The 24,429-nt window shown below is 37.0% G+C and overlaps 1 protein-coding gene across 2 annotated transcripts in view; it reads right to left on the bottom strand.

Annotated features, from left to right (window-relative positions):
• Positions 1 to 2,924: 2,924 nt before the first annotated feature.
• Positions 2,925 to 24,429, bottom strand: part of CEP57 (centrosomal protein 57) — a 41,373-nt gene continuing 19,868 nt past the window's right edge. For both annotated transcript variants that reach the window (XM_027563880.1, XM_027563881.1), the window contains exons 3-11: positions 17,497 to 17,676; positions 17,017 to 17,138; positions 14,927 to 15,043; positions 14,251 to 14,328; positions 12,353 to 12,460; positions 11,728 to 11,805; positions 5,957 to 6,195; positions 5,253 to 5,397; positions 2,925 to 4,125 (exon numbers count right to left, since the gene is read on the bottom strand). In XM_027563880.1, coding sequence (XP_027419681.1) covers positions 3,895 to 4,125; positions 5,253 to 5,397; positions 5,957 to 6,195; positions 11,728 to 11,805; positions 12,353 to 12,460; positions 14,251 to 14,328; positions 14,927 to 15,043; positions 17,017 to 17,138; positions 17,497 to 17,676 — 1,298 coding nt within the window. In that variant the 3' untranslated portion in view covers positions 2,925 to 3,894. The remainder of the gene's footprint in view (positions 4,126 to 5,252; positions 5,398 to 5,956; positions 6,196 to 11,727; positions 11,806 to 12,352; positions 12,461 to 14,250; positions 14,329 to 14,926; positions 15,044 to 17,016; positions 17,139 to 17,496; positions 17,677 to 24,429) is intronic.

The following is a 24,429-nucleotide window of genomic DNA, read 5'->3' as shown; positions in this document are numbered from 1 at the left end:
CATTTTTCCAAAGAGGACATCAGAGTAGTCCATGGGTACATGAAAAGGTGTTCAGCATGCCTAACCTGCAGGGAAATGGAAATAAAAACCACAGTGAGGTACCAACCATACCTGTTAGAATGGTTATCATCAAGAAGATACGTAACAGGTGCTGTCTGGTGAGGCTGTGGAGAAAAGGGAACCCTTATACAGTTGCCAGTTAAGAGGGGTGAACTGTGCAGGTCCACTCGGATGTTTTTCAATAGTTAGATACTACAGTATGACATGATCTGAAGTTGGATTTGTGGGTGCAGACATACTGTTCAAGGGTTAACTGTACACAGTTGATGGGAATGTAAACTGGTCCAACTGTTATGTAAAATACAGAGGTTCATCAAAAAATTAAAAATAGATCTCATACTTCCAGGTAAGGAACCAAAGTAAGTGAAAATAGGATTTCAAAGAAAATAATGCATTATTCCCATGTTTACTGCAGCATTATTCACAGCAGCCAAGATATGGAAGCAACCTAAATCCATCGGTGAGTGAATGGATACAAATAATGGATATATACACACAGAATATTATTCAGCCTTGAGAAAGGATTCCAGTCATTTGCAACATGGAGGAGCCCTGAGCACATTACGCTAAGTCAGAGAAGGACACTGTATGGTCTCATATGTTGACTCTAAAAACATCAAACTTATAAAAATCAGTAAAATAGTGGTTAGCAGGAGATGGACAAAATTGATGTTAAGGGTACAAACTTGCAACAAGTAGTAAATAACCCATAGAGAGAAAGCACAATATAATGAGTGCAGACAACAATATTGAACTATAGTTATATAATGTGATAAATGGTACTACAGTGGCAATCATATTACAATATATAAATGTATCAAAGTAACACACTATACACCTTGAATTTGTACATTACATGTCAAATTTGTTCTATTTGAAAACCTTACAATAAAGATGTTTTTAACAAAGCTACTTACAAGCTGTGTTCCAGCAGTGTCATTTCAGGGATTGGAAGTGACACCCATTTTGAAATGCATGTAGTTAAGTATTTAGGAAGACATAATAAAGATTGTTTCCAACAAAGCTACTTGATGCTGTATTCAGCAGTATTATTTCAGTGCATGCAAGTGATACCCATTCTGTAATGCATGTGTTCAAACACACTTGTAATAAAGGTGTTCCTGACAGAACTAAAAGATAATCCACTGGGGTGTGTTTGGAAGCTGGGGAGAGCAGTCTTAGCACTTTTATATCTACAGTTATACTATGTTTATCTGACTATTGGTTGCACAGGTCTACTTTTTCCTTTATGATTAGGGATATGAAATTTACAGACAAACTTGTGTGGTTAAGTCAAAGCTCCTGAGTCTCCTGGCACTTGTCTGCTTACCCTTCTATTCTCACTGGCATAAACTCAACTTTTATGTACAAGTACTACTCAACTGGTCCCAATTCTCCTACGTAAAGTGCAGATTCCTGCATCCTTGCCTGTTTCGTTATCCTGTGGACCTGAAACTGTTCTCCCTCAAGGCCATTGCTGTTGTGTGGGTGAGGAGTCATTGCCTTCCCCAGGAAATGATCCTTGCTTCACCACTCCCTTCTCTGCCCCGCCCCGCCTCCCTCTGCACCACCACAGCACTGCACACCCCACCCACCACTGTCCCAGAACGCATCGTCAATGCAGTAAAAGGCCTAATACGCTTAGTGACCACAGCCACTGCATTTCATGCTGCTAGTCTAGACAAAATCCTAGAACTCCATTTCAACCCCAGGCAAAAAGGAATCTCTTTAATATCTACTCAATGTGTTCACTAGCACTAAATTGGGAAAGGAGTACATTAAGGCTGTATATTGTCACCCTGCTTATTTAACTTACTTGCAAAGTACATCATGAGAAACACTGGGCTGGAGGAAGAAGCACAAGCTGGAATCAAGATTGCTGGAAAAGTATCAATAACCTCAGATATGCAGGTGACACCACCCTTATGGCAGAAAGTGAAGAGGAACTAAAAAGCCTCTTGATGAGAGTGAAAGAGGCGAGTGAAAAAGCTGGCTACAAACTCAACATTCAAAAAACGAAGATCATGGCATCTGGTTCCATCTCTTCATAGCAAATAGATGGGGAAATAATGGAAACAGTGACAGATTTTATTTTCTTGGGCTCCAAAATCTGCAACCATGAAATTAAAAGACGCTTGCTCCTTGGAAGTAAAGTTATGACCAACCTAGACAGCATATTGAAAAGCAGAGACATTATTTTGCTGACAAAGGTCCGTCTAGTCAAAACTAGGGGTTTTCCAGTAGTCATGTATGGATGTGAGAGTTGAACTATAAAGAAAGCTGAGTGCCGAAGAACTGATGCTTTTGAACTGTGGTGATGGAGAAGACTCTTGAGAGTCCCTTGGACTGCAAGGAGATCCAACCAGTCCATCCTAAAGGAGATCAGTCCTGAATATTTATTGGCAGGTCTGATGCTGAAGCTGAAACTCCAATACTTTGGCCACCTGATGTGAAGAACTGACTCATTGGAAAAGACCCTGATGCTGGGAAAGACTGAAGGCGGGAGAAGAAGGGGACGACAGAGGATGAGATGTTGGATGGCATCACTGACTCGATGCACGTGAGTTTGAGGAAACTCGGGAGATAGTGAAGGACAGGGAAGCGTGGCGTGCTGCAGTTCATGGGGTTGCAGAGAGTCAGACGTGACTGAGAGACTTAACAACAATAAAGAGTGTCTTATATACTGTGAGACAGTTCAGTTTTGTTGGATCTGGTTTCTGTGTAAGCATGAAAAAGGCAAATTATGTATTAAATACCATATATCCTTACTGTTTCTCATAAGAGGTTAATGTTCTATTTAAAAATGTATTTTTTTTGAGAGATTACAACAAATAAAGCCTTTATTAACAGGCTGCTAAGGAAAATTTCAGTGTTTCCTTAAAAAAGCTGCTTTATTGATTTCAGTGGCAAATTTATAAAGTTAACATGTCTTGAACTATTCAAAACTATGATTCACATTATTAACAATGACAATTACATGTGTACAGTTAATATTGCACTCATACTGTACACAAAATTAAATAATCAGGGATTTTAAGATTAAAAACCATAATGCCTTGAAATGAATAGCATGATTACAAACAGGTATTATCTAAAAATACATATGTATATACTTTACAACACCTCCCTTTCTCTCTTCATTTGAAAACCTCATTTACGTCATTAACAATTTGTTTATAGTTTTAAAAATGCTTTTGTGATTTTCACATTTAACTGATTTAAAATGAATGCATCTTTAAAAATTTTAATGGTGAATTAACATCAATGCAAGTGTATTTAATACTGACCAATATCTGTAATGTCAAAAAGCAAAATAAAGCAATCCTCTTAAATATGTATAAATATTTAAATATAGAAAACCTCCATCAGTAGTCAAAATGGAGCATATTTAATGGTTGTATTGAAAAGTAAAAGCAGGCGATTCATGCCAGGGAAGATTTAAAAATGAGACTTTTCAAACAAACACTGCCTATGGGATAGCCTCATACTTTGATAATTTAAACCTAATTTTACTTATATAATAGAACTATTTAAAAAAATCACACCCACAAGTAAAAAATTGGTAATTTGTTTACAAAGTGCAATATCTCAGTACAGCAAATTCATCTCAAACAAAGAAACAGAGTATGTGTGGCTTCTTGGCCTTTAAAACTACCCCCCGTTTCTGTTTAGATGGCTACCATTTAGTTGTGATGTGTGGCACAAGAAGCCTATGTAATGAAGTGTGGGTCCCTAAATGCCTGCTATTAAGTAATTCCAACATGAGACCTGGAAAGTCAATATCTGATTGATGAGGTACAGATTATGTGAATAAAATTTATGACCTGGTACCAGTCAGTAATCCCAACACAAACTATTGCTTTGTAATGAATTCTGTATGGATTGCATATCTTTCAATAACTGAAGATTTTTCCTGCTTTTTTCTCCAGGTCTCGGTTTGGCAAAGTCCTTCTTATTTGTGGTCCCTGTGGTTGTAGAACGGCTGCTGCTGTTTCCTTCCTCATCAAGAGTCTTTCTGGTGGCTTTTAATTCCTTCTTCTGCTTCTCCAACTTTTGCTTCTCCAGCTATACCAAAAAACCAAGGCCAGAAAGAAAAAGGAAAGATTAATAAAAACATATGCTTGCAAAAACTGGTATTTTTAACTCTCATGCTAACTAAAACGCATATATATATATTTTTTCCCCTGGGTTTTTTTTAAAGCCTTCAAAAACCTATTGTACTAGTGTATAGTGACATCAAAACAAGAGGAGAAATCAATTCTGGTGCTACACCAGAAGTTAGGATAACGCTGCCAAAGGCAGGACAGGGTGTGTGAGAAGCAAGAAGGTTTGGGGGAAGTCAAGGAGGAGGCAAAAACTCCCACACGGGTAATGGAAGACAAGAAGGATTTTAAATAAATGAGGAAGAGAAAGGCATTCTTGAAACTAGTCTGAGCAGAGAGAAGCATGTTCTGGATAGATGGAATGTAATGGTTATGTATTAGTACTATGAAAAGGATTTTTTAATTTTATTATCTTTTAGAATAATTTAATTTCAAAGAGGGAGCTTTATTTTTACTTTAGCTGTTGGCTAAAATAAATTGCTGCTGGTGTTTAATTAGAAAAAGGTAAATTTAATGTACAGAAAACATTAACCCTGGTAGTCCGGTGGTTAAGAATCTGCCTCCCAGTGCAGGGAACACAGGTTCAATCCCTGCTTCCTGGAAGCTTCCACATGTCTCGGGGCAACTAAGCCCGTGTACCACAGCTTCTGAGCCTGCACGCCGTCATCACTGAGCCCACGTGCTGCAACCACTGGAGCCCACGGGTAGAGCCTGTGCTCTGCCAAAGAGAAGCCACCACCACGAGAAGCCCACGCACCACAACCCGCCAAAAGCAGTGAAGACCCAGTGCAGCCAAACACAGATAGAGAAATCTCTTTCATGTAAGAACATTAAATATATTCAGTACTTGGAAGATGTATTTCAGATGATAAAATCTACTCCAAGAGACTACAAGACAGTGTCTTCCTAGCCTGCTTAACACCAGTTCTTAATAACTAATGAACTGAATTAGTAAATATCTACAATAAGGAAATATTTCTTATAACTATCTATGATACAATGTCATCAATATACTTGAAGGAAAGGGTTTTTTGTTCTGTTTTATTCTTGTTTTTTAATCATTAGAAATGAGTAAAGGAAAACAGTTACCTGGGCTTGATATTTTCGAACTTTAGTTATCTGATTGGCTTTTGCCTCCATCCTTCCCACTAACGCCTCCAGTTCACACTCTAAGTTGTCTTTCAGTTCAACAGTTGGTGATTCTTGGATAAGTTTTGCAAGCTGCTGGTGATCACTATATAAAACACAGAAGAGGGCTTCGTTTCCTATGTTACACGGCTAAGTCCACTACATCTCCCTCACCATGGGATCCCTGCTTTGCCCATTAAAACGTGACTCATTTTTTTTAAATAGAGCAAATTTCCTTATTATTAATGATAGTAAAGAAGTCCAAAAAGGGTACCAGAGGCAAAGGAAAAAGTTTAAAGCACTAATTATCTATCTCCCCCACAGAGCATTACATAATGTAGAAAAGGAAAGCCCAGAGAAGGATTCTTGTCCTTCACTCACTTCCTAACTTATCAGTTACATTTAGATAAACTTAACTAAACTTCTGGTCTTCAAAACATTTAACAGTAATAGAAAAGGGAGACACTTTGCCCAGAAGAGCTGTTATTTGTTAAAGTCCTAGTAACTTGTTGAGTGATTGGTAAAATGATTGTGTTCAGTAAATATTTCTTGAAGTATTTAAATATGATAGAATTATTAAAGTCACCAAGAAGTTAAAATGAGGTTTTAGAATTAAATGAAATTTAAAAAAAAAAAAAAAAAAAAAAGGAAACAGTGAAACTCACAAGCTCATTTGCCCAAATTCATCTTGTAAAGTCTGTAGGACTTCAGACAGCTCTTCATTAACACTGCTAGAGGAGGGAGGTGTTGCTGACTTCTTGCTCTTCCCAGTTCGTGAAGACACTTGTTTTGCCAAAGGGATACTGCTGACTACGCGATCGTTGCACAAGACTTTGCTGTGTTGCTTCATTAGATGCAAGACATGCTGAACATTGGCTACCACTGCATGGCTGGGGCTGGTGGACTGAAGAAAAGAGAAGTAATTGAAGCCACATCTTCTGGAAAAATGTTTTTACCCCCTAACCTGGGTAAAAAGACTCTTTCCTTTCCCACAAAACCCCTATGATACAAACTTCCAACATTACAAGTGCATTTCCAGTCTGCCTCTTACACTCCACCCTACTGTCACGCATGTGGCTTAGTGCCCACCTCTGTCAGTTATGGAAGAACATCCCAACTGTCTGTCCTCCTGTTCCCTGTCTCTTAACTCCACAGTGCTATCAGTTGTCCTCCTAAAATATTATTCTGGTCATGTTCTCCTATTTAACACAATCTGATCTTAGGCCCGCTGACTCTAAATGTACAAACTCCTCGCATAGAAATCAAGGCCCTGTGGACACTAAGCTGCAACTTCGACACCTCAGCCTTATGTCCCAGTGTCTCCTACCTGCTCTGCACTCTTTCAGTAAACTGTACTTGCACATGCCATTTCTTTCATGTGCCAATAAAAAGAAAAGTACACAGTTCCTTATATGCTTTGTAAAGACTTTCTTAAAACCTCCAGTTCATTCATTGGTCTAGTCTCAGATGACCTATGGCATGTATCTCTATCACAGCATTTATCACAATAGATTGTTAACTGCATTTGCATGTCTATTTCATCTATTAAATAGTGTAAGTACTTCCAGGTGATAGAGACTGTTACCATATTTATTTCGCTGTCCTCTAGTAGGAAGCACTAAGTTCATGTCTGTCATATAAACAGCAGGAAAAACCTGGCAGCCCTCTCAAAACATTTTTGTTTTTGAACACTAAACAACTGTCTCAATGTGCAATTTCAATGTATAAACAGACAGTTGGGCCAACTTGGCTCCATAAGCATCAGCTAGACAGACTGTTTAAAATGCAGATTCCTGGGCAGCACTCCCTACTCAATCAGTTCAGGGTCAAGGCTTAGAAATGTACATTTAAAATTTGCCAATTGATTCTGATCAGCCAGATTTGCAAACCACTCTGCTAAGTTAAACAGATGCTTTGTTTACCCTAGTTTTTATGGTTAGGTAGCAAATCGAATTTAGTAATTAAATTAAACACTTAAATTGGTATTAGCTTTCCTGGTGGCTCAGGTGGTAAAGAATCTGCCTGCAATGCAGGAGACCTGGGTTCAATCCCTGGGTTGGGAAGATTCTCTGGAGGAGGGCATGGGTACCCACTGTAGTATTATTGCCAAGAGAATTCCATGGACAGAGGAGCCTGGCGGGCTACTATTGATGGGGTCACAAAGAGTTGGACATGACTGACTGTGTATATAATATACAAAGATGCATATACAACATCCAAGTGGGGTTTATTCTAGGGATGCAATGATACTTCAGTATGTGAAAATGAATCCATGTAATCCAGCATATCAATAAGGTGAGAAAGAAAAACCACATAACCATTATCACTTGAAAAAAAGCATGTGAAAAACTCCAATACCCATTAAGGGTATAAACTTTTAGCAAACTAGGAAGAGAGAGAAATTTCCTCAAGTTGATGAAGAGCATAGACAAAGAGCTTAAACCTAATATACTTATTGGTGAAAAACTGAATGCTTTCCCCTGAAGACCAGAAAAAGGCAAGGATGTCCATTCTCATCACTGTTACTTACAGCATGATACAGGAAATCCTAGCCCGTGCAGTAACACAAGAGAGAAGTAAAAAGGTACACAAATTAGAAAGGAAGAAATAAACTATCCTTATTTACATATGACATGATTTTTTACAAAGAAAAGCTTCAATTCAGTCAGTTCAGTCGCTCAGTCATGTCCGACTCTTTGAGACCCCATGGATGCAGCACGCCAGGCCTCCCTGCCCATCACCAACTCCCGGAGTTTACTCAAACTCGTGTCCATGGAGTCAGTGAGGCCATAGAAAAGCTTAATAATGATAAAAAAAAAATTCCTAGGACTAATAAGTGAATTCAGCAAGGTCACAGAATGTAAGATAAACATACAAAGCCCAAACATACTACTAATGATCATGTAGAAACAAGTTGAAACTCAACACAATTCACAACTGCTAAAAAAAATTGAATACAAATCTAACAAAACTGGTATGGGACTAATATGTTGAAAGGCCTGATGAAAGAAATCAATGATCTAAATAAATAAGAGATACACCATTCTCACGGCTATCAACAAGGATGTCAATTCTCCCTAACTAATACATTCCTATCAAAATCCAAGCACGACATATTTTTGGTAGAGAAGTTTAGTCTAAAATTCACATGGAAAGATGAAGTAGAAAAGCTTAAAGAATTTTGAAATTCTTTTTTGTTACTTTTCTCACCCTCCTTAAGATAATTTTATGTCTACTGAATTTAGAAATGAAAAAACTGTAACTTGTATTTGTCTTAAATTTCATTTTTTTCTAGCAATTAACTTTTATTGCATTTTACAAGTGTATTAGTTTATGACAATGTATAAATAAAAATAACTGGCCTTCACACTAGACAGTTTGGGATATACTCAAATTGATAGCACATTCTTAGCTGTTTGACTAATATTTCACAAAAAGCACAAATTATAACTTGTAGAGGCCTCAGGGCACCTGAAACTATCACAACACTGTTATAGTGGCTCTGTGGGAGAAGCCAAGGGTGGGATGATTTCAGAGAACAGCACTGAAACGTGTGTATTACCATTTGTGAAAGAGATCGCCAGTCCAAGTTCAACGCAACAAATGGGGCTTGCAAAGCCAGTGCACTGGGACGACCCAGAGGGACGGGATGGGGAGGGAGGGGGGTCTGGGATGAGGGACACATGTACACCCATGGCTGATTATGTCAAAGGTATGGCAAAACCACTACAATACTGTAAAGTAATTAGCCTCCAATTAAAATTTAAAAAGTTGAAAAAAAGACGACTTTGGGTTGAAAACCCTATCTTTGAACCTGCCCTGTTCAATCTATTAATGACGTCAATGGGAATTACCAAAGATAAGCAAATTAAATTTGGGGATAATACAAATACAACAGAAAACTGAACTAATCTAACATGGGTTCAGTTCAGTTCAGTTCAGTCGCTCAGTCGTGTCTGACTCTTTGCGACCCCATGAATCACGCATGCCAGGCCTCCCTGTCCATCACCAACTCCCGGAGTTCACTCAAACTCACGTCCATCGAGTCCGTGATGCCATCCAGCCATCTCATCCTCTGTCGTCCCCTTCTCCTCCTGCCCCCAATCCCTCCCAGCATCAGAGTCTTTTCCAATGAGTCAACTCTTCGCATGAGGTGGCCAAAGTATTGGAGCCTTAGCTTTAGCATCAATCCTTCCAATGAACACCCAGGACTGATCTCCTTTAGGATGGACTGTTTGGATCTCCTTGCAGTCCAAGGGACTCTCTAGAGTCTTCTCCAACACCACAGTTCAAAAGCATCAGTTCTTTGGTGCTCAGCTTTCTTCATAGTCCAATTGTCACATCCATACATGACCACTGGAAAAACCGTAGCCTTGACTAGACGGACCTTTGTTGGCAAAGTAATGTCTCTGCTTTTCAACATGCTATCTAGGTTGGACATAACTTTTTTCCTAAGGAGTAACCGTCTTAGTGACATGAAATCTATTGTTGTAAATTCTACTCAGTGGGGTTTTTTCTGCTCTCAGGGATACATATAGATGATGATGAACTTTTGAAGATAGCTTTATTTTTATTCTTACCTTCTTCTAGGTTACTAAATGTTTTTCTTCAGCGATTCATGATAAGATGTGCTTTGTGAGTTCCTTAACCACTTCACTCCATTGCTTCCTAAACTGAATATAGGCCTCTCAATTTGTGACCAGCACAGAATAGAGTGTCATGTTCTGGAGGTCTAGGAATTCAGCCTAGTATCTAATTCATGTTACAGGGAAGCCTAACATCCCTTTCACTCGTTAATTCCAGAGTCAACTAAAGTTGACTTTTACTCAGGTCTTTTACTTAGTCTTAGCATCAGCCTTTCTAGGTCCTATATTTGTGGAATTGATTTTTTTACACAGAATTTTTAATTAAATGAAGCACACTATAGGAATTGATTCACCCTTTGCCAACAAAGGTCCATCTAGTCAAGTACTTTGGCCACCTCATGCGAAGAGTTGACTCATTGGAAAAGACTCTGATGCTGGGAGGGATTGGGGGCAGGAGGAGAAGGGGACGACAGAGGATGAGATGGCTGGATGGCATCACTGACCCGATGGACGTGAGTCTGAGTGAACTCCGGGAGTTGGTGATGGACAGGGAGGCCTGGCGTGCTGCGATTCACGGGGTCGCAAAGAGTCAGACACGACTGAGCGACTGAACTGAACTGAAGCATTTCCAAGTAAAGCCTTATAGAAACGTGAAGGGCTGTCTGAGGTATAATGAGGTTTCATCAGTAGTGTGTTTGGACAGAGTCTAGGACCATTATGCTGAATGTTTACATAATGAAAACATTGGACGGGGAACTGTTATTAAATGGGTTCCAAATATAACTGAACATCAGACTGAGACTGGGCACCAATTAAATATACTTTCTAGGCCCCACACCTAAACAATTCTGATTTAGTAGAATTGTGGTGAGGCTTCATAATCTGCTTTTTCAAATGCACAGTCAATGATTCTGATACAGCTGGTCATCCTTTAAGAAACTGTTTCCAGCCCAACTCAGAGATTCTATAGCAAAGCAGAACCATGGTTAGGAGCAACAGATGACAAGAAAAAACGTAGGTCAAAAGGTATCTGCAATCCAAGAAGAGGTTAATAAATTTAGGGTAAAGGACAGCCAATGGCAAAATTTTTAAGGAATGATTTGTGCCACGCACATCTATAAAGGACAAGTGGAAAAGCTAGGAAATTGTTCCTTCCCCAAGCTTTCACTGAGAATTTACTGTGGGTTAAAGTAAATAAATAAAATGTATTCCTCAAGCCTCTGAAACTCACTATCTAGAGTTCGGTATTCAAGGTATTGAAACAGCCAGCAACACAAACATTAATGAAAAAAGTGGTATAAACTAATACAATGTTAAGCACTTCTTAGAAATCATCCAGTACTTGCTGCTATTTGACAAAATTACCATCCCCACATTTTTAAGCACTAAAGGAACTTAAGATTCAAGTCTATGTGTGGCTGCTTCTCCGAGAATCAATCCTTAAGCAATAAGCATATGAAGACAAAGAGGACGTGACTTCTTTTCACTTAAATGTCTTCAATCTATACCTAAATACAAATCAACAGAGCTGATATGAAAATTCTGGTGCTACAAATATACAGTTTCCCATTTCCTTTCCTATCCATAACCATACCTTCACCAAACCAGGGTCTCTGCTTTTGTTCATTACTTCCTTCCACATACACTCCACCTGCTTTAAAGTGTCCCACCGAGCCTTCCCCCTGTTCCCCAGTCCTATAAAACTTTCTTCCATCTCCTTCTTACAACACTAGGATCCCTTGGTAAAAAAGCAGAATAAGTTTTCACCATTTATAGGTATACAGGCAAATGAGTGGATTTAATTCAAAGATCTAAGTTGTACAAAAAAATTCAGAGTTCAACCAACTCACCTTTCCAGCTACAAATGGCATATCACCCAAGCATAATCGATAATGTGGCTGTACAGCAAAATAGTTCCTAGAACCCTTCTGCATGGAAGAGAAAAAAGGAAAGAACTTTTACTCATATGACGGTAAGAGCTGCCTATATAAGACTAACCTGCAACTTCACATAACTGTTGGGCTCCTGCTTGTTTTATCTCTACTGGCATTACGGCCAGTGCTCCTCATAATACTTTTCAACACACATCTTACCCCAAGGAAAGGCTAAGAAAGAAAAAAAATAGTACCTGACAAAACAGCAGTTAGTGTCAGTAGAGAAATTCTCTGTGTGTCTATATGCACGTACATACGTATACACACACACAAACTTTCAAGAGCAAAGGGTAATTAATGCAATACTGAATAATAACTAATATTTGTGCAGTGCTACGTAGTTCTAAAATGTTTTCATATTCATCATCTCACTGTTAGGGTTAAAATTTAGAAGGTATTACTTATCCCCATTTTCCCAGTGAAGAAACTTAGAATGAAACAGATTTTACTCATCCAAGACTGACGGACCACATGGTTTATGAGTACTTTCACATAAACTATGCCTAGCAATAAACAGTACCTTATGGTTCTTTTTTCATACCTTTTCTGGTGGTTTTGACTTCTTTTTTTTAATTCTTTTTGTATTGGGAACACATGAAGTTGCCTTATCTTCATAGATAAGTCTATTTACTTCTAGACCAGTCTGCAACTAGGAAAAACATGAGAGCCTAAAGTTAATATTGAAGAAATAAAAGTTATGACTCAATGCCACGTAAAGGCCTACACAAAACCTACAGCACTGTCATACAGTACAGATTAAAAAACACATCACAGCTGTGTAACTGTGTCTGGTCATAGCTATGTAACTATGCCTTGAGTCAATCTGTGAACATGTGTCCACGATTTTAAATCAATACCACGCTCTCATTTTATCTTGAAGTACTGTCCTATAATTTGTCCTCTGACTTAGCCTGGCTCCTTTTAGTTCTTTATTTGAGGTTGGTCTCTAAATTTTATCTAACAAGTTAAAGCCAATATTTCTAACTCAACCAACGTTTCAGTATTTTCTTCTTTTCATACACGGCATGTACAACAGTGCTAGACACAAAGCAGCTGGACAACAAAGTACAATCTTCCTCTTTTAAAAGCTCATACGCTTAATGTAAGAAAAAGGAACTGGAAATCTATGTCCAAAGGAACTGGAAGGTATGTCAGAGAATGTAATTAAGCCCTTTTCTCTAGAAGCTTGCTGCTGCTAAGTCACTTCAGTCGTGTCTGACTCTATGCGACCCCATAGACGGCAGCCCACCAGGCTCCGCCGTCCCTGGGATTCTCCAGGCAAGAATACTGGAGTGGGTTGCCATTTCCTTCTCCAATGCATGAAAGTGAAAAGTGAAGGTGAAGTCGCTCAGTCGTATCCGACCCTTAGCGACCCCATGGACTGCAGCCTACCAGGCTCCTCCATCCATGGGATTTTCCAGGCAAGAGTACTGGAGTGGGGTGCCATTGCCTTCTCCATCTAGAAGCTTAGTAACTACATTAATTTAATACAGTGAAAATGAAAGTGAAAGTGAAGTCGCTCAGTGGTGTCCGACTCTTTGTGACCCCATGGACTGCAGCCTACCAGGCTCCTCCATCCATGGGGTTCTCCAGGCAAGAGTACTGCAGTGGGGTGCCATTGTCTTCTCCAGGAGATCTTCCCAACCCAGGGATTGAACCCAGGTCTCCCGCATTTCAGGAAGACGCTTTAACCTCTGAGCCACCAGGGAACTGCAGCAATTTAATACAGTAGAAATTCCATAGGCAACTACTAAGGATTTCAAAAAGGGCTGCTGTTTTCAACCTTTCCTTAAAAAATATAATTACATACATATGTACGTGTGTGTGTTGTCTTGAACGGTGGTTTTCAAACCTATGAAACAAAATTGTCTGAGTTTTTGAGAAAAATTCCGATCATCACACTGCTTCACCTATCCCACCTGGTGACCACGGCATGGGATAAAAATCCAGGGCTAGGAATGAGCACAGTTCATTTTCCTCATATGGTGGCTTTAGTGAATTAGTACAGGTCACCAACTATTGGGCAGCCCACTACCTTCACTACTGACCTGGTGTCTGGAGGCACCAAAGAAGAGAAGCTCTTATAAGATGGGATTACTGAATGAGGCTTTCAAACATTTCCAATGGTGACTGATGTGAAGTTTTATACGATTGTAAAGTTTTATATGATTATATGTATAGATTCTGGTATTTTTTGGTCTATTGATTAAAAAAAAAAGCTGGCTCAAAGTCCACAACTGGAAAAACCCTAAAGAATTGCTCAGCTTTTACTATCTGCCTATAAAAAAGTTTAAATTTTTCACATGAAGCTAAGTCTGCAAATTTATATACTGGACCATTCTGAAATATAAATAATCAAAGCAGTGCACATCTACATCTATTTATACATAAAGAATAGCAGGAAATGTGAGGAGCCTATCTGCTTACATTTCAACTTACCTGGGCTGCCTTAGCTTGCATTCGTTTCCTTTCTTGTTCTTCCTGACGGAGTTTTGCTTCCAACTCTTGCATTTTTTTCTAGTGATAAAAATATTAAAAGTGGTAATAGTGAAGAGAGTTTCAATGCGTTTTTGTTAAATTTTAATATAAGCAACATAGGGAAGTGTAAAATTTTAGCATGGTAAATATAAGCCCGTGAGTTCACCCTAGTAATGGCTCTGGGCTTGCCAGCATCCATGACTCTGCCTTAAGACTTAACAGAATTACGAGCGAAATCCATGGCCAAAGAACACAGCCTCCGTATGAAGGCCTATAGGCTACATGAAGTTGGATCTGGAACCTTACAGTCTCAGTGGTATTAAGTACTTCCCAAATCAATCAATTAAAAGTAAAATTAGTTCAGAGAAAAACTTAAAGTGATACAAGACTTAAGGATACTGAAGAACATTTCATCTGTCAATATTTTCAAAAAGAACTCTTTCCTTAGGTACACTACTATTGTGAAATGTGAACTTTCTCTCCAAATTTATGTTTCTTCCTTAAAAAAAAAAAAACCTCCTATGTGTTTCTTTGCTATAAGGTCACTTTTTTCCTATAAAATATCTAGTATCATAAAATGACCAATTTTACAAAAGAACCAATATTATGCACTGGTGAGGAAGAAATTTTCACTGACTTCTGCAAGGGCCTGCATTGTGGTAAGCTTGTTATACTCCTGTTCCAGAAGGTCTAATTTTTCAAGCTGGTTTTGAACATGTGTTTGATCATGTTGTCGTTCTCTTTCCAGGGAGACCTGGGAAACAATATTAAATATAACATGAAAATATAGCATGATAATCTGACAAAAAACTGAAAAAAACCAATACAGAGTATAATAGGCTACTTGTCTTTTCACAGAACTACTTAGATACTGCAGAGAAATTCTAGGAAAACAGTATTAAGATGAAACCATAGAAATGTTAACAAATACAAGTGAAATCTTCTTATCATATACTATCATAACATGTGGTTCTATACACTGATAATACTCTTGACAGTATTCACGACACACAGGCTGCACACAAATACTTGTAATTTGTCTGGTTTTCTTAAACGGTTTTAATTAAGGCACTAGTCATGGTTTTGGCATCTACCATTTATACTTCCTCTGAATTCTATGCAAAGCATCCATCATTTTTTCTTTTCTGAGGTTTATGGTTAAGGATTTGAAGACTGCCACCTATCAGAGTTAATGACTGTCAGTCACAGGATAAACTAGAATAATTAAACTAGAATAAGAAGTGGAAATATGCTAAATTGAAGTATACACATAAAAAGTCCAAACACTAAGCATTTGAACTTGTAAACAGCGTATCTTCATATACAAGTCAGCAATAGGCATCATACTAACAGAAATTTGAATATGACAAAATAATACAAAATAATACATTTCTCAGGAATTTGTGTGAACTACCAATTTCCTCCTACCCACCTTAGTGGATAGTAACTGTCCTTAAAATACATTAAGTTAAAAATTGGCACAAATCACATTTTTTCAGTACTGGAACCATTCTTATTAAATGAATTATTCAAAGTTTACTGATGAAAATAGAGCTTAATTCAAAGACATATTTATGTATAATAGATGTATTAGTCAAGACATCTCACTACCGTTTTATAGGTGCTTTCTAACCTGTGAACTGAAATATCCTAATAAAGAGAATTACTATATTGCTTACTGAACATGCTTGGCTATTTCCAATCATGTGGCAGATCACCTCCTTCCCCACTCCAACTATCACATAAAAATGTTAGACCCAACTGGAAACAAGAATATAAGGTCACAATAAACTCACTGGCATAGTAAAGAGAACTATAATATAATTCACACTAAAGAACTGCTGAAACATTCTCTTAAATACTGTCATGCAATCAAGTATTTCTTTTAGGTCTAATATCTCCAACTATGACTAAAGGCTAACTGAGGTGGAAAGCATTCAATTTTTTTCACACTGCAGAGTGTCCAACAAAATATTCAATTTCTGTATAACAAAATTAAGATGCTAAAAAAGTATTCATGATGAATTCAAATTCTAGATTTATAATAGGAAAATGAGGCATGTTTTAAAAAATATATTTGAGGCTGATGTTGAAGATGTTCTCTCACAAATGTATAAGTTATTTATACCTCTGATATGACAGAACAAAATATTTTTGCTGAAGTAACAACTGTGAAGAGCTTTTCAGAGTATAAAGAACTTTGAAACATGCTTCCTGACTTGAGTCTTTTAAACAAAATGCAAGAAGCAGAGAGGTACATAATATGCTTGTTTATGCTTTTTATAATGTACAAAGAAGTTAACATGATTTGAAAATACAAGTGACAGTATTTTTTCAATATAAGTAAACCTCTACCAAACACAACAACAACGAAAGAGAACAATCAAATCTTCAGACACTATAACCGATCCCAAGTAATTTCAGTCCTGGGCTATTATACCATCCCAAAGCAGAAGCTATAGAGAATATGTCAGTGTGTATGAGGGTCATCCAAAAAGCAAACTTTTCTTTACAGCTTTGCTGAAAGAAAAAAAAACAACCACTTTTCTCTCAAAGTTTCCACTAGCAGTTTTTCAAAATGACAGCTACTATTACCTTTTAAGATAGACAGAGAACTGATTATTTGTAACAGCACCGTTAGTCCTCACTGAGTAAAAAGGTCTTTATATCCACCTAATTTTCTCTATAGCTAACTTCTCTTGACAGTGACTCTGTGAAGTAACAAACCTGTTTCTCTAATACAGATGTCCTCTCCATTTCTGCATGCTTTATCATGTTCCGCATGTATTCCAATTGTTTTTCTAAAAGATTACATTTATTTTCTGCAGCTAACAACTGAGATGTCAGTTCTAAAAAGAAAAACAGAAATTAGCTCACGCGCAGGACAGTTTAACAATCTGTTTAACATGAATCTACAGTATATATAATAAACATTTTCCAGTACCTCAGGAAGCGTTTTCAGAGGACCTAAGTCATTCACTTTCTGTATGTTAGTCTAATCGGCCTTGCATTCAGATAATAATTTTAATGCAGGACATCAGCACTTGTTCCTCAAAATGCACTCAAATATGATGCAGTTTTGTAGTGCTAGAAGACACTAAGCACTAGAAAACACTAATGTGGAATTTCTTTTAGAGTAATTTTTTAAAGAGTAATTTCATAATACTTATTTTGATAGTGTTTTATTTCCCTCATAATTAAACAAACCTTGATTGTGCTTTGATTCCTCGTTCTTTGAATTCTCCCTTTCCTGTATCTGTTCATCCAATACTTTCTTATATTCAATCGTTTCCTTAGACAAGGTTTTCACACTTTCTTCTGCCTGAATCCTTTCAAGTTCTAAACGTCGAATTTTATCTTGAAGATTCTTCAGAGCAGAAAATATAGCTGTCAAATACAAATATGGATATTATAAGATACTATCCATGGAGAAGTTTACTGAAAAAGAATAAATTCATCTAAATAAAAAATAAAATTGATGGAGGATAGTTGTTTTTAAAAAATCTCTTTAAAGACATCTTGTGAATCTCTGAAATGCTGCCATGGTAAAAACATTTTAAGGATTTTATAAAATGGTAAAAATATTTAGCTAATCATACAAAAGCCACGAACTGTGCTAAGGCATATTATTAACTACCAATCTTTTGTTTTACTAATAAGATCACATGAAGAATCCAATTATAGAGTAAAAAACAGTTACGCACAAAAACTGGAGAAGGAAATGGCAAACCACTCCAGTATTCTTGCCTGGAAAATCCCGTGGATAGAGGAGCCTGGTGGGCTACAGTCCACGGGGTTGCAAAGAGTCAGATATGACTGAGCACACACATACAAGCACAGAAAGGACTATTTTTTTGATCTCCAAAAAACCCTAAGCACTCTGGCCCTCAAAACGCTTCCAATTATAATACGTATTCACTGTAGAAGGCAAATACAACCAAGAGGAGAACCACTACCCAGAGATAATGACTATCAATTCTGGTCATTACTTAAGAGAGAATTTCCCTGTCATCAGTTAGGAACAGAAAACCAAAGTTATTAGATCAAAGACTATTTATGTTTAAAGGTTCCTGAATAGAGCCAAATACCTTTAAAAAAAAAAGGCTGTATCAATTTACACTTTTATCAGAAGTACCTGTATTTGCCAATACAGACCATTATTAATTACAAGGTCACTGCCATTCTGATTAAGAAACCCAGGGTACTCCAGTTATTTTATTTTGCATTTCTATTAAAAATTTAAATATTGTGATATATGAATTTCATATAAACGTAAGTTCCTATATATCATACAGCAGTGTTAACAATATTCAATTATTTTTATTCTTTTCTTGCTTGAAAATTAAAGTATTTAAGATTATATGAATTTCCTTCCAACTACTACAATCCATAAGTTTAGTACTTCTCCATGTCAATCTATAGGTACATTTCTAGAACTCCATCTTTATACATACTTGTCTATGAACTTTCTATTCCACTAATGTCTATTTCTGTACCAGCTGCACACTTCCTATTTTTACAGCTCTACAATCTGTTACTAGTTGATATGGTGAGGCCATCCTTTATCTGAGTGAAGCTTTCTATTAAAAGAAAAAGTGCACTTCTCACATTATTCTTTAAGTGATATTCATAATACTAAAGTTTCCACTGAGGAACACTGCACAGCTCTATTCAGGTCTTCAAGTATTCTCTTAGCAGAGCACACAGAACAAGCCTAGGCTGATATACCACAGGGGACTCTGCTACCACAGCCTCCTTCCCAGGCCAGGGAGCTGGGCTATTCCAGTTCCTTTTCTCCAATTAGACTTCCAAAGGAAGTCACTTCATCTGGGCCTCAAGTTTTTATCTACAGTTGCTACCTAGATTTAAAATCCCAACTTCTCCCCACAGTTCAGTCGCTCAGTCATGTCTGACTCTTCGCGACCCCATGAATCGCAGCACGCCAGGCCTCCCTGTCCATCACCAACTTCCGGAGTTCACTCAGACTCATGAGCATAGAGTCGGTGATGCCATTTTCCCCTACTGTACCCTAATACCTAAGGCTTTTATACGGTATCAAGACTCCTAATAGTGTCTCTGAGGCTTTCAGCCTTAAATTCATTGTATTTCTGGCACCTAGGTATTTCTTTCTTGCTTTAAAGCTGGGTTTTATTTACTTCTTTTGTTATACATTTGTCTATTTGTCTATTACACTACTGTCTGACAGTAATACTGCCATCATCCTTTTTATTTGCTATGCTCCTTACTTGTCTCTGCCAACTTTTCACTTTTAATCTGTGTCATTCTGTTTGAGCATAAATTGACTTTTGAGTTGTTTTTTCAAACACAGTCACACTTGTCATCCTATGTGATAAAGGTCGCCCTACTTTTTCACTGTATTTTATGTTTTCTAATTTCATTTCCTTGGCTTTCTCATTATTTTATTTTACTATAAGTATAGTGAACTGTTTGTGTTATTCACCTCTTTTCCTGGTAATTTCCTCTTACATCAACATGGCTGTAACTATAATTGATGTGTTCGTTTAGTATCCTCTCACAAACCTGGCCACCACTGACTGACCTACAAGGGCACTCAAATGAAGCCCAGACAACGGCTCTCTTCTTGGGATTTTTGGACTCTGGTCCAAAAAGGTGAAGTTAACTTAAAACTCAAGTTTTAGTAGCCATGTTTCCCGATATATGGAAAAAGCGAGTCTGTGGCTAGAGAGTGAAGTTAGCTGTAAGAATTAAAAACAAAAAACAAAACACAAAACAACAAACAAACAGATGGAGAGAAACTATTGGCCATGTCTGAGTACCTGGTTTCCAATGTTCTTAAAGCCCATCTGTGTATCTGCCATTCTTTTCTTGGTTGTTCAATCCTTCCTTGCACGTTTGTAAACCAAAAAGATTCCTCTTTGCCAAAGCTAATTTCATACTGGGAATTTCTTATAACTTAAGTTTTTATTGGCTGCTTTTTCCATTCTAAGTTTTATTAAATAAATCTAGTACTGTGAAGACAAAAAATGATTTTATTCTACCAATGACCTATATTTAAAAATATATAAAAACCTAAGTTCATATGCACACACATCCCTGAAAACATTTTCAATGTCAAAAATGAAATTTTACACAAAGAGTTCATGTAAGAAATATGACAAACTTTTATTCCATCTATTTATTTTCCAGTTAAAAAACTGGGTTTTTTTGATCCAGACGATTAAATAGCTTACATTATTAAGACTTACATCTTCACTTTAAGAGTTAAAAGAAAAACATTCTAGGTGACAAAATGATTGGTCTTGTTTTTCTTTTCTTGTAGAAAAGTATGTGAGTGAACTCTTGTACCACTGCATCATTTATGTTCAAATAACTACATTACCTAGAAAGACCCTTGAGTGAAAAATATTTTATGTAGAAAAGAATAATGAAAAATTCAGAGATTTTTAACTTCATATATTTACTGGGAAGGGATACAGTGGAAATACATTTCTAGAACAAGAAGTATATTCAAATACTGAAAGATGGAAAAGAGTGACATATTGAAATACAATGTCATACTTATTTGCTTTATTTTCACAAACAGACCTTTCACAGCAAACACTAGATTTAAATTTTTTATCCTCTTCACCCTCAGTAACCTGAACACACATCTGAAATATTAAATACATTTTGGATAGCTGAGTATGAGAGAAAACTGGAAACCTTAGCATTAAAGACAGACATTGAGTTCTCCTTAAACTTTACTTCATCATCTCTGAAATGTGAACTCCATATTGGAAAGACAGAACCTATTATTCATAATTGAAACTCCAACGCTACATACTCTGTATGGTACATAGGTGGTACGCAGATAATGTTCAACAAACGTATCTAGGAAAGTCTCCATGATTAATTTAAAATTAGAAACAAATGGCAGCAACCTCTTGAATTCTTTTATTTAACAAGATTAAACCTCCTATTACTAATTTATAATTCATTCCATTTGCCTAAGACAGGCAGTGATTCCCTTCGTTTGCTGCATTTTCTCCTGCACTATTTGGTGAGCTTTAAAAAATCCTAATGCCCAGAACATAACCCATAAAAACAAGTAAACTAAAAATATCAAAGGACATTTGGAATGAAAGCTATGGATCCAAGAAGATCCTCAGGTGGTTCTAACATGGAAAAGTTTGAAAACTCTCTAGTAACATCTAGGAGCACTAAAAAACACAAAGACTTTCTCTTCTTTACAATCCCAGTTTGTTACTCATTCATAACTTGGGGTGCATGAGGGGTGCATTAAGCCTAGCAGATCTCAGCATCACCTCATTAACAACAAAGTTGGGTCTATTGTTATCTAGAATATTTCTATCACTAATGTATCAGCATGTTTGCTATAGCTTAAGTAGGGTGAGGGGGAGACCCAAATCACTAGTACACATTTTTCGATTTCCCAAGTATTTTTCTGTCTTGGTATCTCTCTAGCCTTTTGGCTATTTCCACTTTTTAGTTCACCATTTAAACAGCGCTCTTTTCCAGTACCCTTTTCCCTCTCTACTCTCTCTCCAGAGAAATCCTTCCATACACATGGCGTCATTCACTGTTGTATACCTGTTCATGTCTGAGTTCATCAGTGCAGAGTTCTCTTACACTACACTTATATTTTCCTTTGCTTACTAGTCACCTCCACTTAACTCACAGGCATCTCAAATTTGATATAGCCAAAATTAAATTATCTTTCTTGGAAAGATCCCAGTTTTCCTATAATCTGTCTTAATCACACCATCTTTTATCCACAACAGAAATCTTGGATTCAAAGATTGCTCCTTCTTCATTGCCCACATCAAAAATATGGATAAATCTCCCAATCTCCATTCCAACAGGCATTGTTTCAGTTTAATTTCTGATCAAAATTTCAGTCCAACAAACATTTACAGAGCACTCTGTAAGATAAAGGAGAAAGTTACAAGTCCTTGCTTTCAAGGAGCTACTATCTAGTTTCTGGAAAGAGAAGCTATTATGTACTCTTCCTACCTCTGGTAAAAAATATTTACAGAAACAAACATTACTCTGCATGTACTCATCATCTTTATTATGTTGCTTCTCAAAGCACAGCATATGGCCCTATGGTGGGGGGTGCTTATTACCAGGTCTGTGAGATCACTGTATTTGTGAGATCTGTGAGATCACTAGTGTTTGTTTCCATTATACTATTAATACTGAGATTTTAATATTTACTCTTTCCACTGTGTTGATATTTGTAAAGATGATGCAAAAACAATGCTGGGTAAAATTGTTAATTTTAGCACAAATCAAGGTCCTGGCACTATAGTTTTGGCATTGTACTCTTCACCACTGCTCCCAGTAACAAAAAACAAAGTCGTGTGTTTACTGCCCTTGATAAAGCAGTGAAAATCAAATCTCAAGCCTTGAGTACACATCCACTTAATACTGCGTAAAATACATAACACATCTGTAAAGTACATAACAAAGGCCAATTGTCGTGATGTATGAATGTTTGACTTCTGAACAGAACAAAAACCATTTCCTTTAAGGAAACACCAATTTTATTTTGAAAGCATTTTTGTTAGACCAAGACTACTCAGATGTAAGGAATTCAGTAGTCATTCTGAGAATCTAATGAGCTTGTCCTGAATTTCTGGAATGACCTGGGCCTTCAAAGATCTGAAAATAATTGCTGTCAGTGGTAAAATTCAAGTGAAAATCCTAAAATATTAAAAGTTATCTGTTTTGAGAGTTATAGTTCCCCAATATCAAGATTTTCTTCTACTGAGATCAATGATATTAGCAAATTAATTTTTTGATATTGTATAATGAAACATCAGATTTGAAAGTGTGGATAAGTCAATACAATTAAAAACATCGTGCATGGCTAAAGAGCAATGCAACGTTCAAAACAAAACCAATGGATTTCAGTGGAAAAGCACTAAAATAAAAAAAGTTGACAGGCTTGAACATTTAACTTGTAGGAATTCATTTTTGGAATGTTCTCTAGGTTACTAACTGATAAGGTAGCTTTGTACGACTACGGCACTGAGTCCTGCTGTACCAGTCTGCCCAGGCTGTATAAACAATGTGCTTTATGGGAAATATCATGATTGGCCGAGCAGGCACAAAGTGTTTGTGGAACCGACTCCAGATAAGAGCCCTTGTCTCGAAGCGTAGTTGTGCAGTTTACTGCTGGAGGAAGAAGTGTGTTTTGTGTGACCATGAGAAAAAACTTCAGGACTCTGAATGTGGATTTCTCCAGATGCCACTGTAATAAATAACAGTTGTAATTACAACTGCTTCTGAATCTTAAATTTAATCTGCGACAATGTAGATGGTCCCGAGGTCCCAGAGTATGAAAACCTTTGTTTTCATAATCCACATTCCAACAAAATTTTAAGAAACTATTATTTGCCAAGTTGCGATGAAGTATCAAGGAAGAATAGCCAAAAATTGTTAGCAAAGTATTAAAATTTTACTCCTTTTCCAACTGCATGCCTGTGGAAGGCCAGATTTTCTTTCCCACACACTTTAATCAAAATAATTTATCATCATAAGTGGAGTGCAAAAGTAGATATGTGAGTTAAGCTGTCTTCTATTAAGCCAGAAATAAGAGATTTACACAGTGTAAAATAAAACAATGTTACTCTCTGTAGTATGTTTTTTAAATTTGGGAAAATAGCCTTCATTGAAAAACTTATATACACACGTAATGAGTTTCCTAGACCAAAAATAAAAAAATAAAAATCTGAGAACCAACACTTTAAAGGAGAACAATCAGATGCACAGTAAACTGTTATTAATATCTAACAGAATAGCTATAATTTGACTCCTTTATTGGTCCCCAAATCACTGAATTTGTAAAAGATACATCAAGATGTTTTTTCTCTCAGTTTTTATGGGGAATAACAACAAAAAGGTTTTTTGTTTTGGGACAACAAAAGACCTCAGATTAGCTGCCATCAGCCCCACCAGTTTATCTCAGCCTGCTGTACACATATTACATTTTACTGTCCACAGGTACTATGGTATGTGATTAAAGGTTAGAAGGCACTGGCCTAGTAGAACTGCCTTACAGCTGCTTATCTAGCTTTAAGCATCTAAGCCATTCGTCACATTACTATCATTTGAAACGTACTGAATAACATGAGCTATAAATTATAGTGAAAG

Source organism: Bos indicus x Bos taurus, chromosome 15 (genome assembly GCF_003369695.1).
Source record: "Bos indicus x Bos taurus breed Angus x Brahman F1 hybrid chromosome 15, Bos_hybrid_MaternalHap_v2.0, whole genome shotgun sequence".
Classification (NCBI taxonomy): domain Eukaryota; kingdom Metazoa; phylum Chordata; class Mammalia; order Artiodactyla; family Bovidae; genus Bos; species Bos indicus x Bos taurus.
Note: the sequence above shows the minus strand (reverse complement) of the source record. Positions and strands in the feature narration are given on the sequence as shown.